The sequence below is a fragment of the Sciurus carolinensis genome, chromosome 9, assembly GCF_902686445.1.
Source record: "Sciurus carolinensis chromosome 9, mSciCar1.2, whole genome shotgun sequence".
Classification (NCBI taxonomy): Eukaryota; Metazoa; Chordata; class Mammalia; order Rodentia; family Sciuridae; genus Sciurus; species Sciurus carolinensis.
In genome coordinates, this window is record NC_062221.1 from 24,715,950 (window position 1) to 24,734,009 (window position 18,060).

The 18,060-nt window shown below is 35.3% G+C and overlaps 1 protein-coding gene across 6 annotated transcripts in view; it reads right to left on the minus strand.

Annotated features, from left to right (window-relative positions):
• Nek11 (NIMA related kinase 11) overlaps window positions 1-18,060 on the minus strand; it is a 330,359-nt gene that overhangs the window by 199,376 nt on the left and 112,923 nt on the right. For all 6 annotated transcript variants that reach the window (XM_047563256.1, XM_047563254.1, XM_047563255.1 and 3 more), the window contains 2 exons: window positions 12,942-13,006; window positions 11,862-11,988 (listed from right to left, as the gene is read on the minus strand). In XM_047563256.1, the coding sequence (XP_047419212.1) occupies window positions 11,862-11,988; window positions 12,942-13,006 (192 nt within the window). The remainder of the gene's footprint in view (window positions 1-11,861; window positions 11,989-12,941; window positions 13,007-18,060) is intronic.

An 18,060-nucleotide genomic window follows, 5' to 3' on the forward strand; every position in this document is an offset into this window, starting at 1 on the left:
CCTTTGCTGATTTGCTTCTTTGTTTTTTATCTCTTCCTCATGGAATATTTTGCTGAGAATGTTCTGTAATGCTGGCTTTCTTTTTGTAAATTCTTTTAGCTTTTGTTTATCATGGAATGATTTTATTTCATCGTCAAACTTGAAGGTAAGTTTTGCTGGGTATAAGATTCTTGGTTGGCATCCATTTTCTTTCAGGGCTTGAAAAATGTTGTTCCAGGCCCTTCTAGCTTTTAGGGTCTGGATGAAAAATCTGCTGATATTCTTATTGGTTTCCCCCTGAATGTAATTTGATTCTTTTCTCTCGCGACCTTTAAAATTCTGTCTTTATTTTGTATGTTAGGTATTTTCATAATAATGTGCCTTGGTGTGGGTCTGTTGTAATTTTGTGTATTTGGAGTCCTATAAGCCTCTTGTACTTAGTTTTCCATTCATTCTTCAGATCTGGGAAATTTTTTGATATTATTTCATTGAATAGATTGTTCATTCCTTTGGTTTGTTTCTGTAAGCCTTCCTTAATCCCAATAATTCTTAAATTTGGCCTTTTCATGATATCCCATAGTTCTTGGAGATTCTGTTCATGATTTCTTACCATCTTCTCTGTTTGTTCAACTTTGTTTTCAAGATTAAATATTTTGTCTTCAATATCTGAGGTTCTGTCTTCCAGGTGTTCTATCCTATTGGTTATGCTTTCTATGGAGTTCTTAATTTGGTTTCTTGTTTCCTTCATTTCAAGGATTTCTGTTTGGTTTTTTTTCAATATCTCTAACTCTTTATTGAAATGATCTTTTGCTTCCTGTATTTGCTCATTTAACTGTCGATTGGTGTGATCATTCAATGCCTGCATTTGCTCTTTCATCTCATCATTCAATGCCTGCATTTGCTCTTTCATCTCATCATTCAATGCCTGCATTTGCTCTTTCATCTCATCGTTTGCTTCCCTGATCATTTTAATTATGCACATTCTCAACTCCCTTTCTGTCATTTCTTCTGCCATGCTGTCGTTGGATTTTATTGATGTAACTTCTAGATTTGTTTGGGGCATTTTCTTCCCTTGTTTTCTCATATTGTTCAGGTATCAGTGGACCACTAAGATATTGCAGATTTCCTCTATTGACTTATAATGTCCCTGAAGATTGCTAGTATATCCCCTCTAGAAAGAGATACCCATAGACTAAAGGTGAAAGAATGGGGAAAAACATACCATGCACATGGACTCAGCAAAAAAGCTGGAGTATCCATCCTCATTTCAGATAATGTGGACTTCAAGCAAAGGTAGTCAGAAGGGATAAAGAAGGACATTTCATACTGCTTAAGGGAAGCATAAATCAGCAAGATATAACAATCATAAACATCTATGCCCAAACAGTGGCTCATCCATGTATGTCAAAGGAATCCTTCTCAATTTTAGAAACCAAATAGACCATAACACAAGAATACTAGGTGATTTTAACACACCTCTCTCACCACTGGACAGATCTTCCAAACAAAAATTGAACAAAGAAACCATAGATCTCAATAACACAATTAATAATTTAGACTTAACAGACGTTTATAGAATATACCATCCAACCAAGAGCGAATACACTTTCTTCTCAGCAGCACATGGATCCTTCTCTAAAATAGACCATATATTATGCCACAAAGCTACTGCTAGCAAATACAAGAAGATAGAGACACTACCTTGTATTCTATCAGATCATAATGGATTGAAGTTAGAAATAAATGAAAGAGTAAAAGACAGAAACAACTCCAACACCTGGAGATGAAACAATATGCTATTATATGATGAATGAATAACAGAAGATATTAGGAAGGAAATTAAAAATTCTTAGAGGTAAATGAGAACAAAAAAACATCATATCAAAATCTCTGGGACACTATGAAAGCAGTACTTAGAGGAAAATTTATTTCATGGAGCGCATTTAATAAAAGAAGTAAAACTCAACAAATAAACGACCTAACACTACAGCTCAAAGCCCTAGAAAAAGAAGAACAGAAGAACACCAAAAGTAGTAGAAGACAGGAAATAGTTAAACTCAGAGCTGAAATCAACAAAATTGAAACAAAAGAAACAATACAAAAAATTGACAAAATAAATAGTTGGTTCTTCGAAAAAATAAACAAAATTGATAAACCTTTAGCCACACTAACAAAGAGAAGACGAGAGAAAACCCAAATCACTAAAATTCGGAATGAACAAGGAAATATCACAACAGACACGACTGAAATACAAAACATAATTAGAAGCTATTTTGAAAATCTATACTCCAAAAAAGTAGAAAATTTCAAAGACATCAACAGGTTTCTAGAGACATATGAATTGCCTAAACTGAACGAGGAGGACATACACAACTTAAATAGACCAATTTCAAGTAATGAAATAGAAGAAGTCATCAAAAGCCTACCAACAAAGAAAGTCCAGGACCAGATGGGTTTTCAGCCGAGTTCTACAAAACCTTTAAAGTATTCCAATACTTCTCAAAGTATTCCATAAAATAGAAGAGGAGGGAACCCTCCCAAACTCATTCTATGAAGCCAATATCACCCTGATACCTAAACCAGACAGAGACACATCGAGGAAAGAAAATTTCAGACCAATATCCTTAATGAACATTGACGCAAAAATTCTAAACAAAATTTTAGCAAATCGCATACAAAAAATATATTAAAAAGATAGTGCACCACGATCAAGTGGTTTTCATCCCAGGGATGCAAGGTTGGTTCAACATCAGGTTTTCAATAAATGTAATTCACCATATCAATAGACTTAAAGTCAAGAATCACATGATTATTTCAATAGATGCAGAAAAAGCATTTGATAAAATACAGCACCCCTTCATGCTCAAAACACTAGAAAAAATTGGGATAGTGGGAACATTCCTTAACATTTAAAGGCCATCTATGCTAAGCCCATGGCTAATATCATTCTAAATGGTGAAAAACTGAAAGCATTCCCCGTAAAAACTGGAACAAGGCAGGGATGCCCTCTTTCACCACTTCTATTCAATATCGTCCTTGAAACTCTAGCTGGAGCAATTAGACAGACCAAAGAAATTAAAGGGATAGGAATAGGAAAAGAAGAACTCAAACTATCCCTATTTGCTGATGATATGAATATACTTAGAAGAACCAGGAAATTCCACCAGAAAACTTTTAGAACTCATAAGTGAATTCAGTAAAGTAGAGGGATATAAGATCAATGCATATAAATCTAAGGCATTTTTATACATAAGTGATGAATCTTCAGAAAGAGAAATTAGGAAAACTACCCCATTCACAATAGCATAAAAAAAATAAAATACTTGGGAATCAATCTCACAAAAGAGGTGAAAGACCTCTACAATGAGAACTACAGAACACTAAAGAAAGAAATTAAAGAAAACCTTAGAAGATGGAAAGATCTCCCATGTTCTTGGAGAGGCAGAATTAATATTGTCAAAATGGCCATACTACCAAAAGTGCTATACAGATTCAATGCAATTTCAATTAAAATCCCAATGATGTACCTTACAGAAATAGAGCAAGCAATCATGAAATTCATCTGGAAGAATAAGAAACCCAGAATAGCTAAAGCAATCCTTAGCAGAAAGAGTGAAGCAGGGGGTATCGCAATACCAGATCTTCAACTCTACTACAAAGCAATAGTAACAAAACGGCATGGTATTGGTACCAAAATAGAAAGGTGGATCAATGGTACAGAATAGAGGACACGGACACAAACCCAAATAAATACAATTTTCTCATACTAGACAAAGGGGCCAAAAAATATGCAATGGAGAAAAGATAGCCTCTTCAACAAATGGTGCTGGGAGAATTGGAAATCCATATGCAACAGAATGAAACTAAGCCCATATCTCTCACTATGCACGAAACTAAACTCAAAATGGATTAAGGATCTCGGAATCAGACCAGAGACCTTGCATCTTATAGAAGAAAAAGTAGGTCCAGAGCTTCAACATGTCAGCTTAGGACCAGACTTCCTCAACAGGACTCCCATAGCACAAGAAATAAAAGCAAGAATCAACAACTGGGATAGATTCAAACTAAAAAGCTTTCTCTCAGCAAAGGAAACTATCAGCAATGCAAAGAAAGAGCCTACAGAGTGGGAGAAAATCTTTGCCAATCATACTTCAGATAGAGCCCTAGTCTCCAGAATCTATAAAGAACTCAAAAAACTCTACACCATGAATGCAAATAATCCAAATGACAAATGGGGTAAGGAAATGAATAGACACTTCACAGAAGAAGATCTACAAGCAATCAACAAACATATCGAAAAATGTTCAACATCTCTAGTAATAAGAGAAATGCAAATCAAAACCACCCTAAGATTCCATCTCACCCCAATTAGAATGGCGATTATCAAGAATACAAGCAACAACAGGTGTTGGCGAGGATGTGGGGAGAAAGGTACACTCATACATTGCTGGTGGGGTTGCAAATTAGTGCAGCCACTCTGGAAAGCACTATGGAGACTCCTTAGAAAACATGGAATGGACCCACCATTTGTCCCAGCTATCCCACTCCTTGGTCTATACCCAAAGGACTTAAAATCAGCATATTACAGAGATACAGCCACATCAATGTTCATAGCTGCTCAGTTCACAATAGCCAGATTGTGGAACCAACCTAGATGTCCTTCAATTGATGAATGGATAAAGAAACTGTGGTATATATATATATATATATATATATATATATATATATATATATATAATGGAATATTACTCAGCCATAAAGAATGATAAAATTATGGCATTTGCAGGCAAATGGATGAAATTGGAGAATATCATGCAAAGTGAGAGAAGCCAATCTCAAAAAAACAAAGGACAAATGATATCGCTAATAAGTGGATGATGACACATAATGGAGGGTGGGAGGGGTTAGTGTTAGTGTTAGAGTTAGGGTTAGGGAGGGGGGCAAGAAAGGAGGAAGGAAGTACTGTATAGAGGGAGACGAGGGGTGGGAGGGGTGGGGGGAAGGGAAAAAAACAACTAAATGAATCAAACAGCATTACTCTATGTAAATTTATGATTACACAAATGGTATGCCTTTACGCCATGTACAAACAGAGAAACAACATGTATCCCATTTGTTTACAATAAAATTAAAAAAAAAAAGATTATAAAAAGATGTGACATGACATGGCTAAACAGACTACAGAACCGTTAGACCCAGAGGCTGATTCGGTAACCAAATAACTTTGATATGACTACTGTCTTTTTGGAAATCCTCTCTGTTACACTGCATCATGCTGATTTTCATTTTCTGTTTCAGTTTGATCTACGGTATTTGCTTATGCTTGAGCACATGGAGAAGTCTTTGTTCATCAGTCAGTAATCTGCAAAAAAGACCTGCTACGGTTCCAGTGCACCAGCCTGGAATGGGAATGATATATGAGACAAGGGGTATAGAAACCCCCTTGACACTTGGGGTGAAAGGAGTTTTTATTATCCACTTACACATTTAAAAATCTGTTATATGTAATTTTTAATTCTGGTAAATATATGTTTCTATACTTTTACTTTCACATATTTCCAACTGGGCATTTACCTATAGAATTATTATATCATCTCAAATTCCATCCTTTGAAGAATTTTCTCTTATTTGACTCTCAGTTCTTAACTTTGACAATATGAAAGTGTTGGGGGCAGGATGGGGTAAGGAGAGCTGAAAAACACAGTGAGAAGTGCATTTTACTTAGAAGTCTGTGATTTGAATTCCTTTCTCTTACCAAAATACAGCTAACTTTGAAGAGGGAAGTAAATAAGTCCCTGAGAGAATGAGTATAAGCGATAAAAGGGAAAGTTGGGATCAGGTGCACGTGAGGCAAATTATACCTGAATTCCATAAACTTGCCATCTGTCCAAGTCAACCGGAACTACAGGGAGGTTGGCTGAAGTAAAGACTGATAATGAATTGCAAATGCAACTCAGACTTTGTCTTGTCTCTGTGTACCTAAATTTGCCCTTTGAAATCTTCCCAGACCCTGCAAACAGCCTTGCACCTTGCCCGCAGCATTGAATGACTCTGGTTTTTTGGAAAGTTTTAGTGGTATTCTTGATAATAGTTTTATTAGCTGTATTTGAGAAGCACTTTGATAAAACACAATGAAAAAAGAGCACACATAAATTAAGCAGTTGAATACAGTAATATAAATTTAATGAGTAGTGAGTTTTGCTTTAATGTCCATTATCCTAAACAAAAGTCTACTTAGAATTGAATATTAACAAACTCTAAATATTGAAATTTAAAAAAAAACACACTGGTTTCTTGAGCTAATAATCAAGAAACAATATTATATAGAAAGTGTTTATTAAGGGCTGCCATGTCCCTGACTTGTATCATTTCCCTTTAATGTATATACAAATCACCTAGTGATCTTGTTAAAATACTGATTCTGAACATTTGGAATGTCAGTTACAATGGAAATACAGTTTTTTGGATCTTCACTGAATCCTATCATAAAATAGAGAAGTTAGATCTCAAAACCAAAAACTCATAGCCAGTATTTTCACACAAAGTTAAGTGATAAGGTGTCCCCTTAAAGCTCCAAGTAGAAGTGGGTTAAGACAAACTGCATAGCTACATGACTTGCACAGTGTCAATACCTGGGGTGAAAAGGGGAGGGAAGCAACAACAAGACTGAAGGGGCTGAGAACAGGAAAACCTCAAAATAGCCAATAGGCATTCACTTGAATGAAAGAACAGGGGGCCAATTTAAGAATAGCAGCTAAATCAGTAGGGATGCTCCCCAACCCCAAATCAGGGTAAATATTAAGAGTAAGGATAAGGCCAAAAGGAGCTGGAGCAGCTCAGGAATTTTCAGTATAATTTTCTACACTCATAAAAATTTTCTTTACTTCTGTAAACAGTACCACTAGCCACATGGAGATAATGAGCACTTGAAATATGGCTAGTGTGACTAATGAACTGAATTTTAAACGGAATATTTAAAAGGAAAAGTGAATTCATTCCTCCTACCATTATCATACCGACACATCATCAAGTTTTAGAGAAGATCCACAAAATTAGAGAAAAAACATGGCTTGGGTGAATTTTATCCTGCTCATATTAGCTCTTTCTAATTAATTCCACAATTGAGCTTTACAATTTTTTGATTCTCTCATTCCTACCCCAGTGGTAGTTCCATGTCCTCTGTACCATAAGAAATTAGTCAATGGAAGAACAACACCAATACCTAGAGAGAAACAAGGGCACAGAGACAACAGGGAGCCAGAGGGGGGGAAAAAATGGCTAAAAGGGTTTTTTTTCTTTCTTTCTTTCTTTTTTTTTTTTTTTTTTTTTTTTGCATCTTTAGCTATTCTTGAGGTCATAGTCAAGAATTTTATACAAGCCATACAGTTTGGGAAAGGCCCATGGACAGTGCTCAGTCAGGGTGCACAGATGATTGGTAACAGAAATGATCACCGAGGCATCCTCCCGTTCCCAGCTGTTACTCACTCAGACACTCCACTAAGGCTGGATGTGGAACCAGCTTCCACTCCTCATGTGGCATAAACTGCTTCACACTTTGAGTAAGTGGTTATGCTGCAACTGCTTTGATTTTATACAGACTTCACAGGCATTTTAAGATGAATGTCAGAAGTAGTCAAATGTGGCAGGTTAATAGAAGGTCGGCCTATCTCCCTTCTTTAGTCTGTTCCAACCATCCCCTCCAGTCTGTTTCCTACAGTCTAGTCTGGTGTCATGATAAGACTGACTCCCCTGGAAGACTGATAACTCTTGCACTAATTGCTTATCCCTTCCCCCATGGAAGTATCGATACTATAATTGACATGACTTGCTTCAGTCAATATAATATGGGAAGATATGAAGAACGCCACAACTGAGTGGAAGCTTTAAACTCAGGTAAACAGTTTAGCTGAGCCCTTGCTCACTCACTCTAGCACTAGGTAGGTCCCTCCCTTTATGCTCATGGTAAAGCCTGTGTCCTGGAATTAAGAAAACACTGGAGCAGAGTAGGACAGCAGCTTAGAGCAGAGATTTATTTAACCTATAGTCCTCATGTAATGTGGAGAAGAAATACATGTTTTAAGAGTCTAAGTTTTTTTGGAGTTGTTATTTCAGCAAAGCTGACTAATACAACATCCCTTTGCTTAACAGATTTCAGCAGTTCAGCATCTCTCAGAATATAAAACCTGTGCTCCTTAGCATGGCTTACATGTGTCCTTCACCATCTGACCACCACACTCCTCTTCAGTCAGTTCTATCACCACTTCCCTCCACGACACATATATGCATTTTATCCTCAAGTTCATGAGAAGACAATGAGCTTTACAATGAGAAGACAATGCTTCCATGTCCTTAAATACAGTGTCCCCAGAGCCTTCAGGAATCATAGAAGACACAGGGCATTTGCAATTATTTTTAAATTCCTGGTTTATTTTTAAATGAATAAATACCAAAATAAGAGTTTCAAAATGTACATTTGAAATTTTCAATTTAAATAAATTAATGTCTTTAACATATAATTCCTCATTTGGAAACAACTTCAAACACATACATATGAGACCCTTTGTGAGTGATAAGGCCCAATTCAAATGATCCTCTAGCCAATCACTTTCTTTCCCTACACAGTCCCCTCCATCTTCTCCCAGTAGACACCCTCCACTTTTGGTCATTGATACTTTCCCCTCTACCTAAAATGCATTTTGTCAAACTCTTCTCCATCCTTCATCATTGTGAGCAGGCATTACCTAGTCTAAGAATGTAGTTGATACTCTGCACCCCCCACTCCAGCAGTCAATAACTCTCTCCTTTATACTTCAGAGCATTGTATTGTACTGTAACAGCATATAGAATTTTTATATGCCTGCCTATCCTTTGAGGACAGACATGAGATTATATATGTCTTGATGTCTTTCTTTCTATACCACCCCAGGGGCAAGAAGGAGTAAAGCTAAAGGTATTAGATATCCTAGGATACCAGCTTTCTGGGATTGAAGGGGAAACACTAATTTGCAGCATTTATTGATTTCCATGATATAAATACCAATGACAACAGATGTCACTGAACACTGAGTTGAAAATAAATGGGGATAACTGGGTCTTGCGAGCTGGTATGTGCTGGCTCCAGCATATCAGTGGATTGTGTGAGTAATGGAGAGATGATATTGAAGGAAGCTGATGGTCCAGGACTGGGGCTGAGAAACTGATTAACTTCTCATAACATGATAAATATGACAAACAGTGAAGTATTCTATTGCCTTATTCCAATATCATTGGCTTTTGTTTCTCCTACAAAAATGACATATTCCAATTATTCATAGTTTAGATCAATTTGAAGATCTGGCCTAGGAACAGATACATTCATGTTTATATTTCTCTTGTTGAGAAAAAAAAATATTCAGCAATTGCTTATACAAATCAGCTTGTTCAAAGCATTGTCCTCAGTGAACCTATTATTCTCTTTCTAAAAAACTGTCTATTAACTTTTGTAACTAGCCCACTTTTAAGAGAATGACTTAATGTACTTGAGTATTATAAATAATTAAATCCAGAAAGGTTTAACAGAGTGCAAAAGGAAGATAAAGTTACATATGGGCAAGCATTAACAAATGAAAATATAATTAGTAAGAACCATTTCTTCTTTAAGCATTATAAACATAATAATACAGCTATTAGTTGCTAAAGCAAAACACCGATTAATTATTTATGAGTTTTCAATCCTAAGAAAGCATTTTACAATAAACAGATGCTACATGCTAAAATACAGAGACAGGTTCTCATCATCAATCTAATTTTTCTAAGAGTGTCTCCCCAAGATTACTCATCACATTTATGTATCTACCACTACAATTAAAAAATACTTCTCTGTTATTTTTTTCACTTAGGCTTGACAGTAGAAATTTCATTACCAGATAAGCCCATTTTAATTTAGATATAACAAAGGTTATTAAATTCATAATAAGGTGGTTTGGGGGGTCAGGATGATGATGAATCCTCAGTTTACACTTGGTGAAGAGTTAATCATCACTGCAAGGAGAGCTGACCTAGAGCTTGGACAGATAAATTAAAATCTCCCGGCAATTTTGTATTTGGGAGGTTTGGGCTGTTTTAAGATTTGCCTGAGTCAGATATTTTTGTAACCATAAAACATAAAGCAATATTATTTAATATTCCTATAATTCTTCAAACACCAGTAAGAGCAATTTGTGAAAAAGAAGTAGCACTGATGCAACTGAGACAGACTGCGCTTTATTCCTGCCCCTGGGTCCCGTTGTGCAGTTCCCTAGGAGACATCCATAGGACTTGGCAAGCAGATGCAGACACCTCGTCAAAAGGAACCAGGTTGACTTATATCAATTCCCAAAACTTAAATGATGGGTTTCCTAAATTAATTTACTCTTAATCAAATGACAGGATGTAACATCTTCAGATAACCTTAAATCATGAGGATATTATATATTTGAATCTATTTTAAACATCCATAATAATTGTTAAAATTGTGAAGAGAGATATAGGTAAGTAACTGAAATTCAATCTGAAGCCCAACACTGATGTCCTCCAACTGGAGAAAGTAACACCCAACTGAACAAGAGTTCTCAGGAGGAGCAGGAATCCCACTGGTTTTGCTTTTATACTCTAAGGGTTATTGTGCTGTTTTGGACAAACAGTAGATGCTGAATAAAGCAAAATGTAAAGAAATTCATTCCTCTGAACATTGCTTTTAGCTTCTTGTTTTTCTTTGCTTTTGGTTTTCTTTTTCACTTTCCATGGGGACAGGGTGGGAGACAGTGGTTGGGGGAAGGATAAGGGGAAATGATAGGTGAATTGAAAAATACCTGTAGGGCAGAAGCAAGGTAACAAGGACAAAACTCCAGTGAAGAAACTAGAAACAAATAATCACAAGAAAAAACAAAGAGACAAGATTTATGGGGAATTTCCACAGCCAGACCTAAGCTTGACAGTGTTCTCTCCCAGTAGGGAGCACCAAAAGAACAGAAGTAATGACTCTTATGAAAATTCCAAGTCATATTCCCTGTTGTGGTTCACTTTTCCATAACCAGAGAAAAGATAATTTTCTATTTTATCTTCTTTAGAAAAATGAAGTGGGCACATTGCTCATCTTTGAAACTTCAGAACTACTTACATTAATTTGCATACAATAATTATTTACTTAATTAACAAGCTCTCAGCTTGATTGTCCCTTGTCCCTTCAACCCTTAACAAGCTGAAAATTATATAAGATTCCTCTTCAAAGGAAAGACATATTCCTTAAATAGGATCTATTGCTTATAATAGGACTTACTGAACACAATTTTCTACATGGCTTTTGGTGTGAGATTTAAACTGGTTCTATGACAAAGAGGGAGAAATGTCTTCAATAGAAGAGCTCAGAAAAAGAAATCTCAGATGTATCTATCTCTGAAAACCCATGAATTTTGAAATTTAGGTTATCCATAAAGTCAATATCTTTAGTCAAATTCTTAAAAGAACAAGAAAAAAATGCAGAAAAGCAATGTGTTCCCCACAGAGTTTCAAGTTAAGCTTAAAAAACAGTATTTAGGGTTACAAATGCTTTATTTAATAAGTGAGCAGAACATATCAAAATTTAATGCTCCTGGTACATTAAGTACTTTCCCCTGTGGTTCAGGAACTAAAAATCTAAACCAACCAATTAATCTATGAATAAAGAGAATTTTTGAAATCAATTTAATGGAAAATAGCAAGTTCCAAATCCAAAAGACTTTCTTTTACTCTGGTCACAGAATAACTCAAATGTCAAAGGGATAAAGTGAGTGGATATAGTAAGTAAATGAACTTAAAAACAAAATGGATCGTTCTCTCTAGACAACAGATGAAGAAACAATCTGGGCGGCCCACTGCCCACTCACCAGATGTCCGACTTCGTGTCGTAGCCTTGGTGTTTCAAAGCCTCAGGACTCATGTAATGGGGAGTTCCCGTTAAAGTTGTGGCCAGGTCACAGGATCCCATTAAGAGTCGAGAAACTCCAAAATCCCCTAGAAATAATAATTAATCTTTATGAATACTTTAAAACAACAAAAATCAGCACTGGAAACTAAACAGGGAATGTGTGTCTAATTTGATCATTTTATTATGCAAGGCTTCTTACTATTTTAAAGGGAAAGGAAGTTATACTTTAAACTACACAAAGCTGGTAAATAGTTTTTAAAAAACAAGTTTTATAGGAAAAAGAAGACTGAGCCAGGACAACGAATTATATAACCTAAATTTCTTTATTTCTGGAATTATAAACAATTAGACAACTTGATAAAAAATGCTACTTCTAGTCTGAAGTGATTCTGGAAGAGTTGAATATGATGACGGGCAATTTTATCTGAGGAAGGGGTTGGTTTGTTCTTAATTTACAATAAGGGAAAAATGTAAAAGACTTGAAACTATTCATGAGCATAACTATAAAAATTCCAATAAACTGCTTTTTTCTATTTTTGCCTACTTAGATGAATGCCTTTATTCCTTCACTCCCTAAGAACATCTCACACAATGATAGACAATCTAGTAACTATGAGTAAAGGTACAGTTCTGATGAAAGAAACATTATATAGCCACTATGACAACATTTCAATTATCAATAACTGCTTATTGCTTATGATAAAGTCAGTGGGAAACCTATAGTAATTAATCAAATCAGTAAAACAAGTCTAACTACCTACCAAGAAAGTGAACTCTAAGTATATTTAAGCAGGACCAGAAAGTGTATTTTTCAAATCAACTCAGCACATAGTAAATGTCCTATATCTCAATTTTTTATATTAGGTAATCAAAACAAAAATAATTGGGTTTAGCTGGACCCATTTGAGTAAACAAAAATTTAAGAAGTTTAAAGAAATCAATAACTCTAATAGTTCCATGTACCATACTTCAATTTGAAAAAATAACACCTAGAATAATAAACCATTCCATGTTTTTGGAACTCATTTTTAAAACTTACCAATTTTAAGTAAATTATTTTTCAAAAATATATTCTTCGATTTCAAATCCCGATGAAGTATCCTCCTATAAAAGGTAAAATAAGGATATGTGACCATGTAAAATGTAAAATTTTTAAATTCAAATTTAAATTTAAATATTATATATGGTTATATGTGAAATGATTCACAAGTAAATATATACTCCACTGATATCTCTTTAATTTTTGGGGGGGACGGGTAGTGGACATTTAACCCTGGGGTGCTTATCAACTGAGCCACATCCATCCAGCCCCTTTTTTATTTTTTTATTTTTATTTTTTACATTTTGAGATAGGACATTGCTAAGTTGCTTAGGGCCTCACTAAGGTGCGGAGGCTGGCTTTGAATATGTATCTTTAAATTTTTTAAAGCTGCAAAATCATAAACATTTTCTAGTTTCCCTGAGAAGTACGCTTTTTTAAATGAAGGTTTTAGAGGAAAACGTGTAGTTGGGAAATTACAATTTCAATAGGGCAGATCATAATATGTTTCTGTAGCATGATTTATAAAGATTCACAAGACAGGACTATGTATCCCTTAATGTTTACAATCATGTTGGAGATAATTTTAAAGGCACATAAAGAGCTGGAAAAAGCGGAACCTAGTCATTGTCCCTTGATTAAAAATTATGGTTACTAATACAGACATTAACCTAGTGTAAGGAAACATCTTTCCCAACAAATGATTAAAGTACATGCCCACAAAATTAATAAACTATTATTAGTTGAAACCAGAAATACTGGTTATAAAAACAAATTGTTTCATTCTTACAATTAATGATATTGCAAATGTATTAATACCTTTGTATAGTGATTAAACGTCAACCATTCAGAACAAAGTTGAAATTCAGACTAAGGAACAGATCCAAAGAAAGGCTAAGCTTAAATAGTTCACTTCATAGAAGACAAAATGGGCACACAAAAAACAGGGCCTAAGGAATCAGAATTATGTATAATTTGCTGTAGGTTATATAGCCTGTGAGTACAAAATTAGGTCTGTCCAATTCCACAAACCCAATTCCCACCTAGGTCTATTCAACTATAGAAACTACATTTAATCACTATTCTCTCCTGTCTTTGTATATTCCCACAGTACCTAGACCTGGGTTATATATGAGTATGTCATTAATTTCTTAATGATTTAAAACCAGAAAAATTATATATATCAACAGAGAGTTAAATAAAACTTGGCCTATGCTATTGGATACCTACCTGATGAATATTCTCTTCCTCTCCCTTGCCACCATATCTGCTGAGTCACTAAGAAGGCTCAATCCTCCTCAGCCCTGGTAGGGCAGTGTGTGTGTGTGTGTCAGGGGAAGTGGGGTGTATGTATTCCAGAGTGAAGGAGCACAATGTGGTAATTCCTTTTCCCTTGGGGGACAGTGATATGACAAAATTCTCGACAATGTGATAGATACTTTTCAAAAAGGTGAAATAATAAATATTATGAAAATATTAAGTGAACATATGCCAAAGATTTTATTTAACTTGTTAATTAAGGAAAAAAACAGTTAAGGTAGAAAACTGAGTTAGACTTGTTGAGAAGCTACAATATTATTAATAGGAGGATATGAATGCTGACCACACTACAAAACTGGTTAATGAACAACAAAGCCAAAAAACATAAACACTAGGATTACCTCTTCTACTGGACAGAAGGTATTTGCATCTCTAATGAACAAAAATATTCAAGTTTATCTTTTCCTCTACAGAGTTATAAAATAGCCCAACAATAGAAAAGTTTTCAATGTTTTTAAAATAAATTATTTATTTTCATTCATTGTAAACAAATGGAGTACAACTTGTTTCTCTGGTTGTACATGAAGTAGAGTCATACCATTTGTGTAATCATACATGTACATAGAGTAATGATGTTTACCTCATTCTGTTATCTTTCATTCCCCCCACCTCCTCCCACCCCTCTATTTCTTCTATACAATCCATCCTTCCTCCATTCTTGCCTTCCTCCCAACCCCCATTTTGTATCATCATCCACTTATCAGAGAAATCATTTGGCCTTTGGTTTTTTTAGGATTGACTTATCTCACTTAGCATGATATTCTCCAACTGCATCCATCTGCCTGCAAATGCCATAATTTCATTCTTGTTTATGGCTGAGTAATATTCCATTGTGTATATATACCACAGTTTCTTTATCCATTCATCAATTGAAGGGCATCTACATTGGTTCCACAATCTAGACATTGTGAATTGAGCTGCTATGAACATTGATATGTATGCTAATTTTAAATCCTTTGGCTATAGGCCAAGGAGTGGGATAGCTGGGTCAAATGGTTGTTCCATTTCAAGTTTTCTAAGGAATCTCCACACTGTTTTCTAGAGTGGCTGCACTAATTTGCAACCCCACCAGCAATGTATGAGTGTACCTTTTTCCCCACATCCTCTCCAACACCTGTTGTTGCTTGTATTCTTGATAATCGCCATTCTAATTGGTGTGAGATGGAATCTTAGGATAGTTTTGATTTGCATTTCTCTTATTACAAGAGATGTTGAAAATTTTTTAATTGCTTGTAGATCTTCTGTGAAGTGTCTGCTCATTTCCTTAGACTATTTATTGACTGGGTTATTTGTATTCTTGGTGTAGAGTTTTTTGAGTTCTTTACAGATTTTGGAGATTAGTGTTCTATCTGAAGTGTGTGTGGCAAAGATTTTCTCCCACTCTGTAGGCTCTTTCTTCACATTGCTGAGAGTTTCCTTTGCTGAGAAAAAGCTTTTTAGTTTGAATCTATCCCAATTATTGATTCTTGCTTTTATTTCTTGTGCTTTGGGAGTCATGTTAAGGAAGTATGGTCCTAAGCTGACATGATGAAGATTTGGACCTACTTTTTCTTCTATAAGGTGCAGGGTCTCTAATGTGATTCCAAGTTCCTTGATGCATTTTGAGTTGAATTTTATGCAGGGTGAGAGATAGGGGTTTAGTTTCATTCTGTTGCATATGGATTTCCAGTTTTCTCAGTACCATTTGTTGAACAGACTATCTTTTCTCCATTGTATGTTTTTGGATCCTTTGTCTAGTATGAGGTGACTGTATTTATGTGGGTTCATCACTGTGTCTTCTATTCTGTACCATTGCTCTGCCTTTCTATTTTGGTGCCAATACCATGCTATTTTTGTTACTGTTGCTTTGCAGAATAGTTGAAGTTCTGGTATTGCAATACCCCCTGCTTCCCTCTTCCTGCTAAGGATTGCTTTAGCTATTCTGGGTCTCTTATTCTTCCAAATAAATTTCATGATTGCTTTCTCTATTTCTATGAGGTACGTCATTGGGATTTTAGTTGGCATTGCATTGAATTTGTATAGCACTTTTGGTAGTATGGTCATTTTAACAATATTAATCTGCCTATCCAAGAGCATGGAAGATCTTTCCATCATCTAAGGTTTTCTTTAATTTCTTTCTTTAGTGTTCTGTAGTTCTCATTGTAGAGGTCTTTCATCTCTTTAGTTAGATTGATACCTAAGTATTTTTTTTTAGGCTATTGTGAATAAGGTAGTTTTCCTAATTTCTCTTTCAGAGGATTCATCACTTACGAGTAAAAATGCATTAGATTTATGTGCATTGATCTTATATCCTGCTACCTTACTGAATTCATTTATGAGTTCTAGAAGTTTTCTGATGGAATTTTTTGGCTCCTCTAAATATAGATTCATGTCATCAGCAAAAAGGAATATGACTCCCAAAGCACAAGAAATAAAAGCAGGAATCAATAATTGGGATAGATTCAAACTAAAAAGCTTTCTCTCAGCAAAGGAAACTATCAACAAAGTGAAGAGAGAGTCTACAGAGTGGGAGAAAATCTTTGCCACACACACTTCAGATAGAACACTAATCTCCAAAATCTGTAAAGAACTCAAAAAACTCTACACCAAGAATACAAATAACCCAGTCAATAAATGGTCTAAGGAAATGAGCAGACACTTCACAGAAGATCTACAAGCAATCAACAAACATATGGAAAAATGTTCAACATCTCTAGTAATAAGAGAAATGCAAATCAAAACCACCCTAAGATTCCATCTCACCCCAATTAGAATGGCGATTATCAAGAATACAAGCAACAATAGGTATTGGCGAGGATGTGGGGAAAAAGGTACACTCATACATTGCTGGTGGGGTTGCAAATTAGTGCAACCTGGAAAACAGTGTGGAGATTCCTTAGAAAACTTGAAATGGAATAACCATTTGACCCAGCTATCCCACTCCTTGGCCTATAGCCAAAGGATTTAAAATTAGCATACATATCAATGTTCATAGCAGCTCAATTCACAATGTCTAGATTGTGGAACCAATGTAGATGCCCTTCAATTGATGAATGGATAAAGAAACTGTGGTATATATACACAATGGAATATTACTCAGCCATAAACAAGAATGAAATTATGGCATTTGCAGGCAAATGGATGCAGTTGGAGAATATCATGCTAAGTGAGATAAGTCAATCCTAAAAAACCAAAGGCCAAATGATTTCTCTGATAAGTGAGTGGATGATGATACAAAATGGGGGTTGGGAGGGAGGCAAGAATGGAGGAAGGATGGATTGTATAGAAGAAATAGAGGGGTGGGAGGAGGTGGGGGGAATGAAAGATAACAGAATGAGATAAACATCATTACCCTATGTACATGTATGATTACACAAATGGCGTGACTCTATTTGTTGTACAACCAGAGAAAAAACAGTTATACCCTATTTGTGTACAATGAATTAAAAGAAAGAGAGAAAGAAAGAAAGAGAAAGAAAGAAAAAAAAAGGTTATATTTTTGCCAAAATATATTTTTGGCACCTGTGTCGAATATCAGATGACAGCAGCAATGTGGATTTGTCTATGTCTTCTATTCTGTTCCATTGGTCTTCACGTCTATTTTGATGCCAATATAGTGCTGCTTTTGTTACTGTAGCTCTGTAGTACAATTTGAGATCAGGTATTGTGATTCCTCCTGTTTTATTTTTCTTGCTCATGATAACTTGGTTTTTCTGGGTCTCTTTTCCTTCCAAATTAATCTAAGAATTTTTTATCTAACTCTGTAAAGAATGTCATTGGTATTTTGATGGGAATTGCATTGCATGTGTACCCTGCTTTG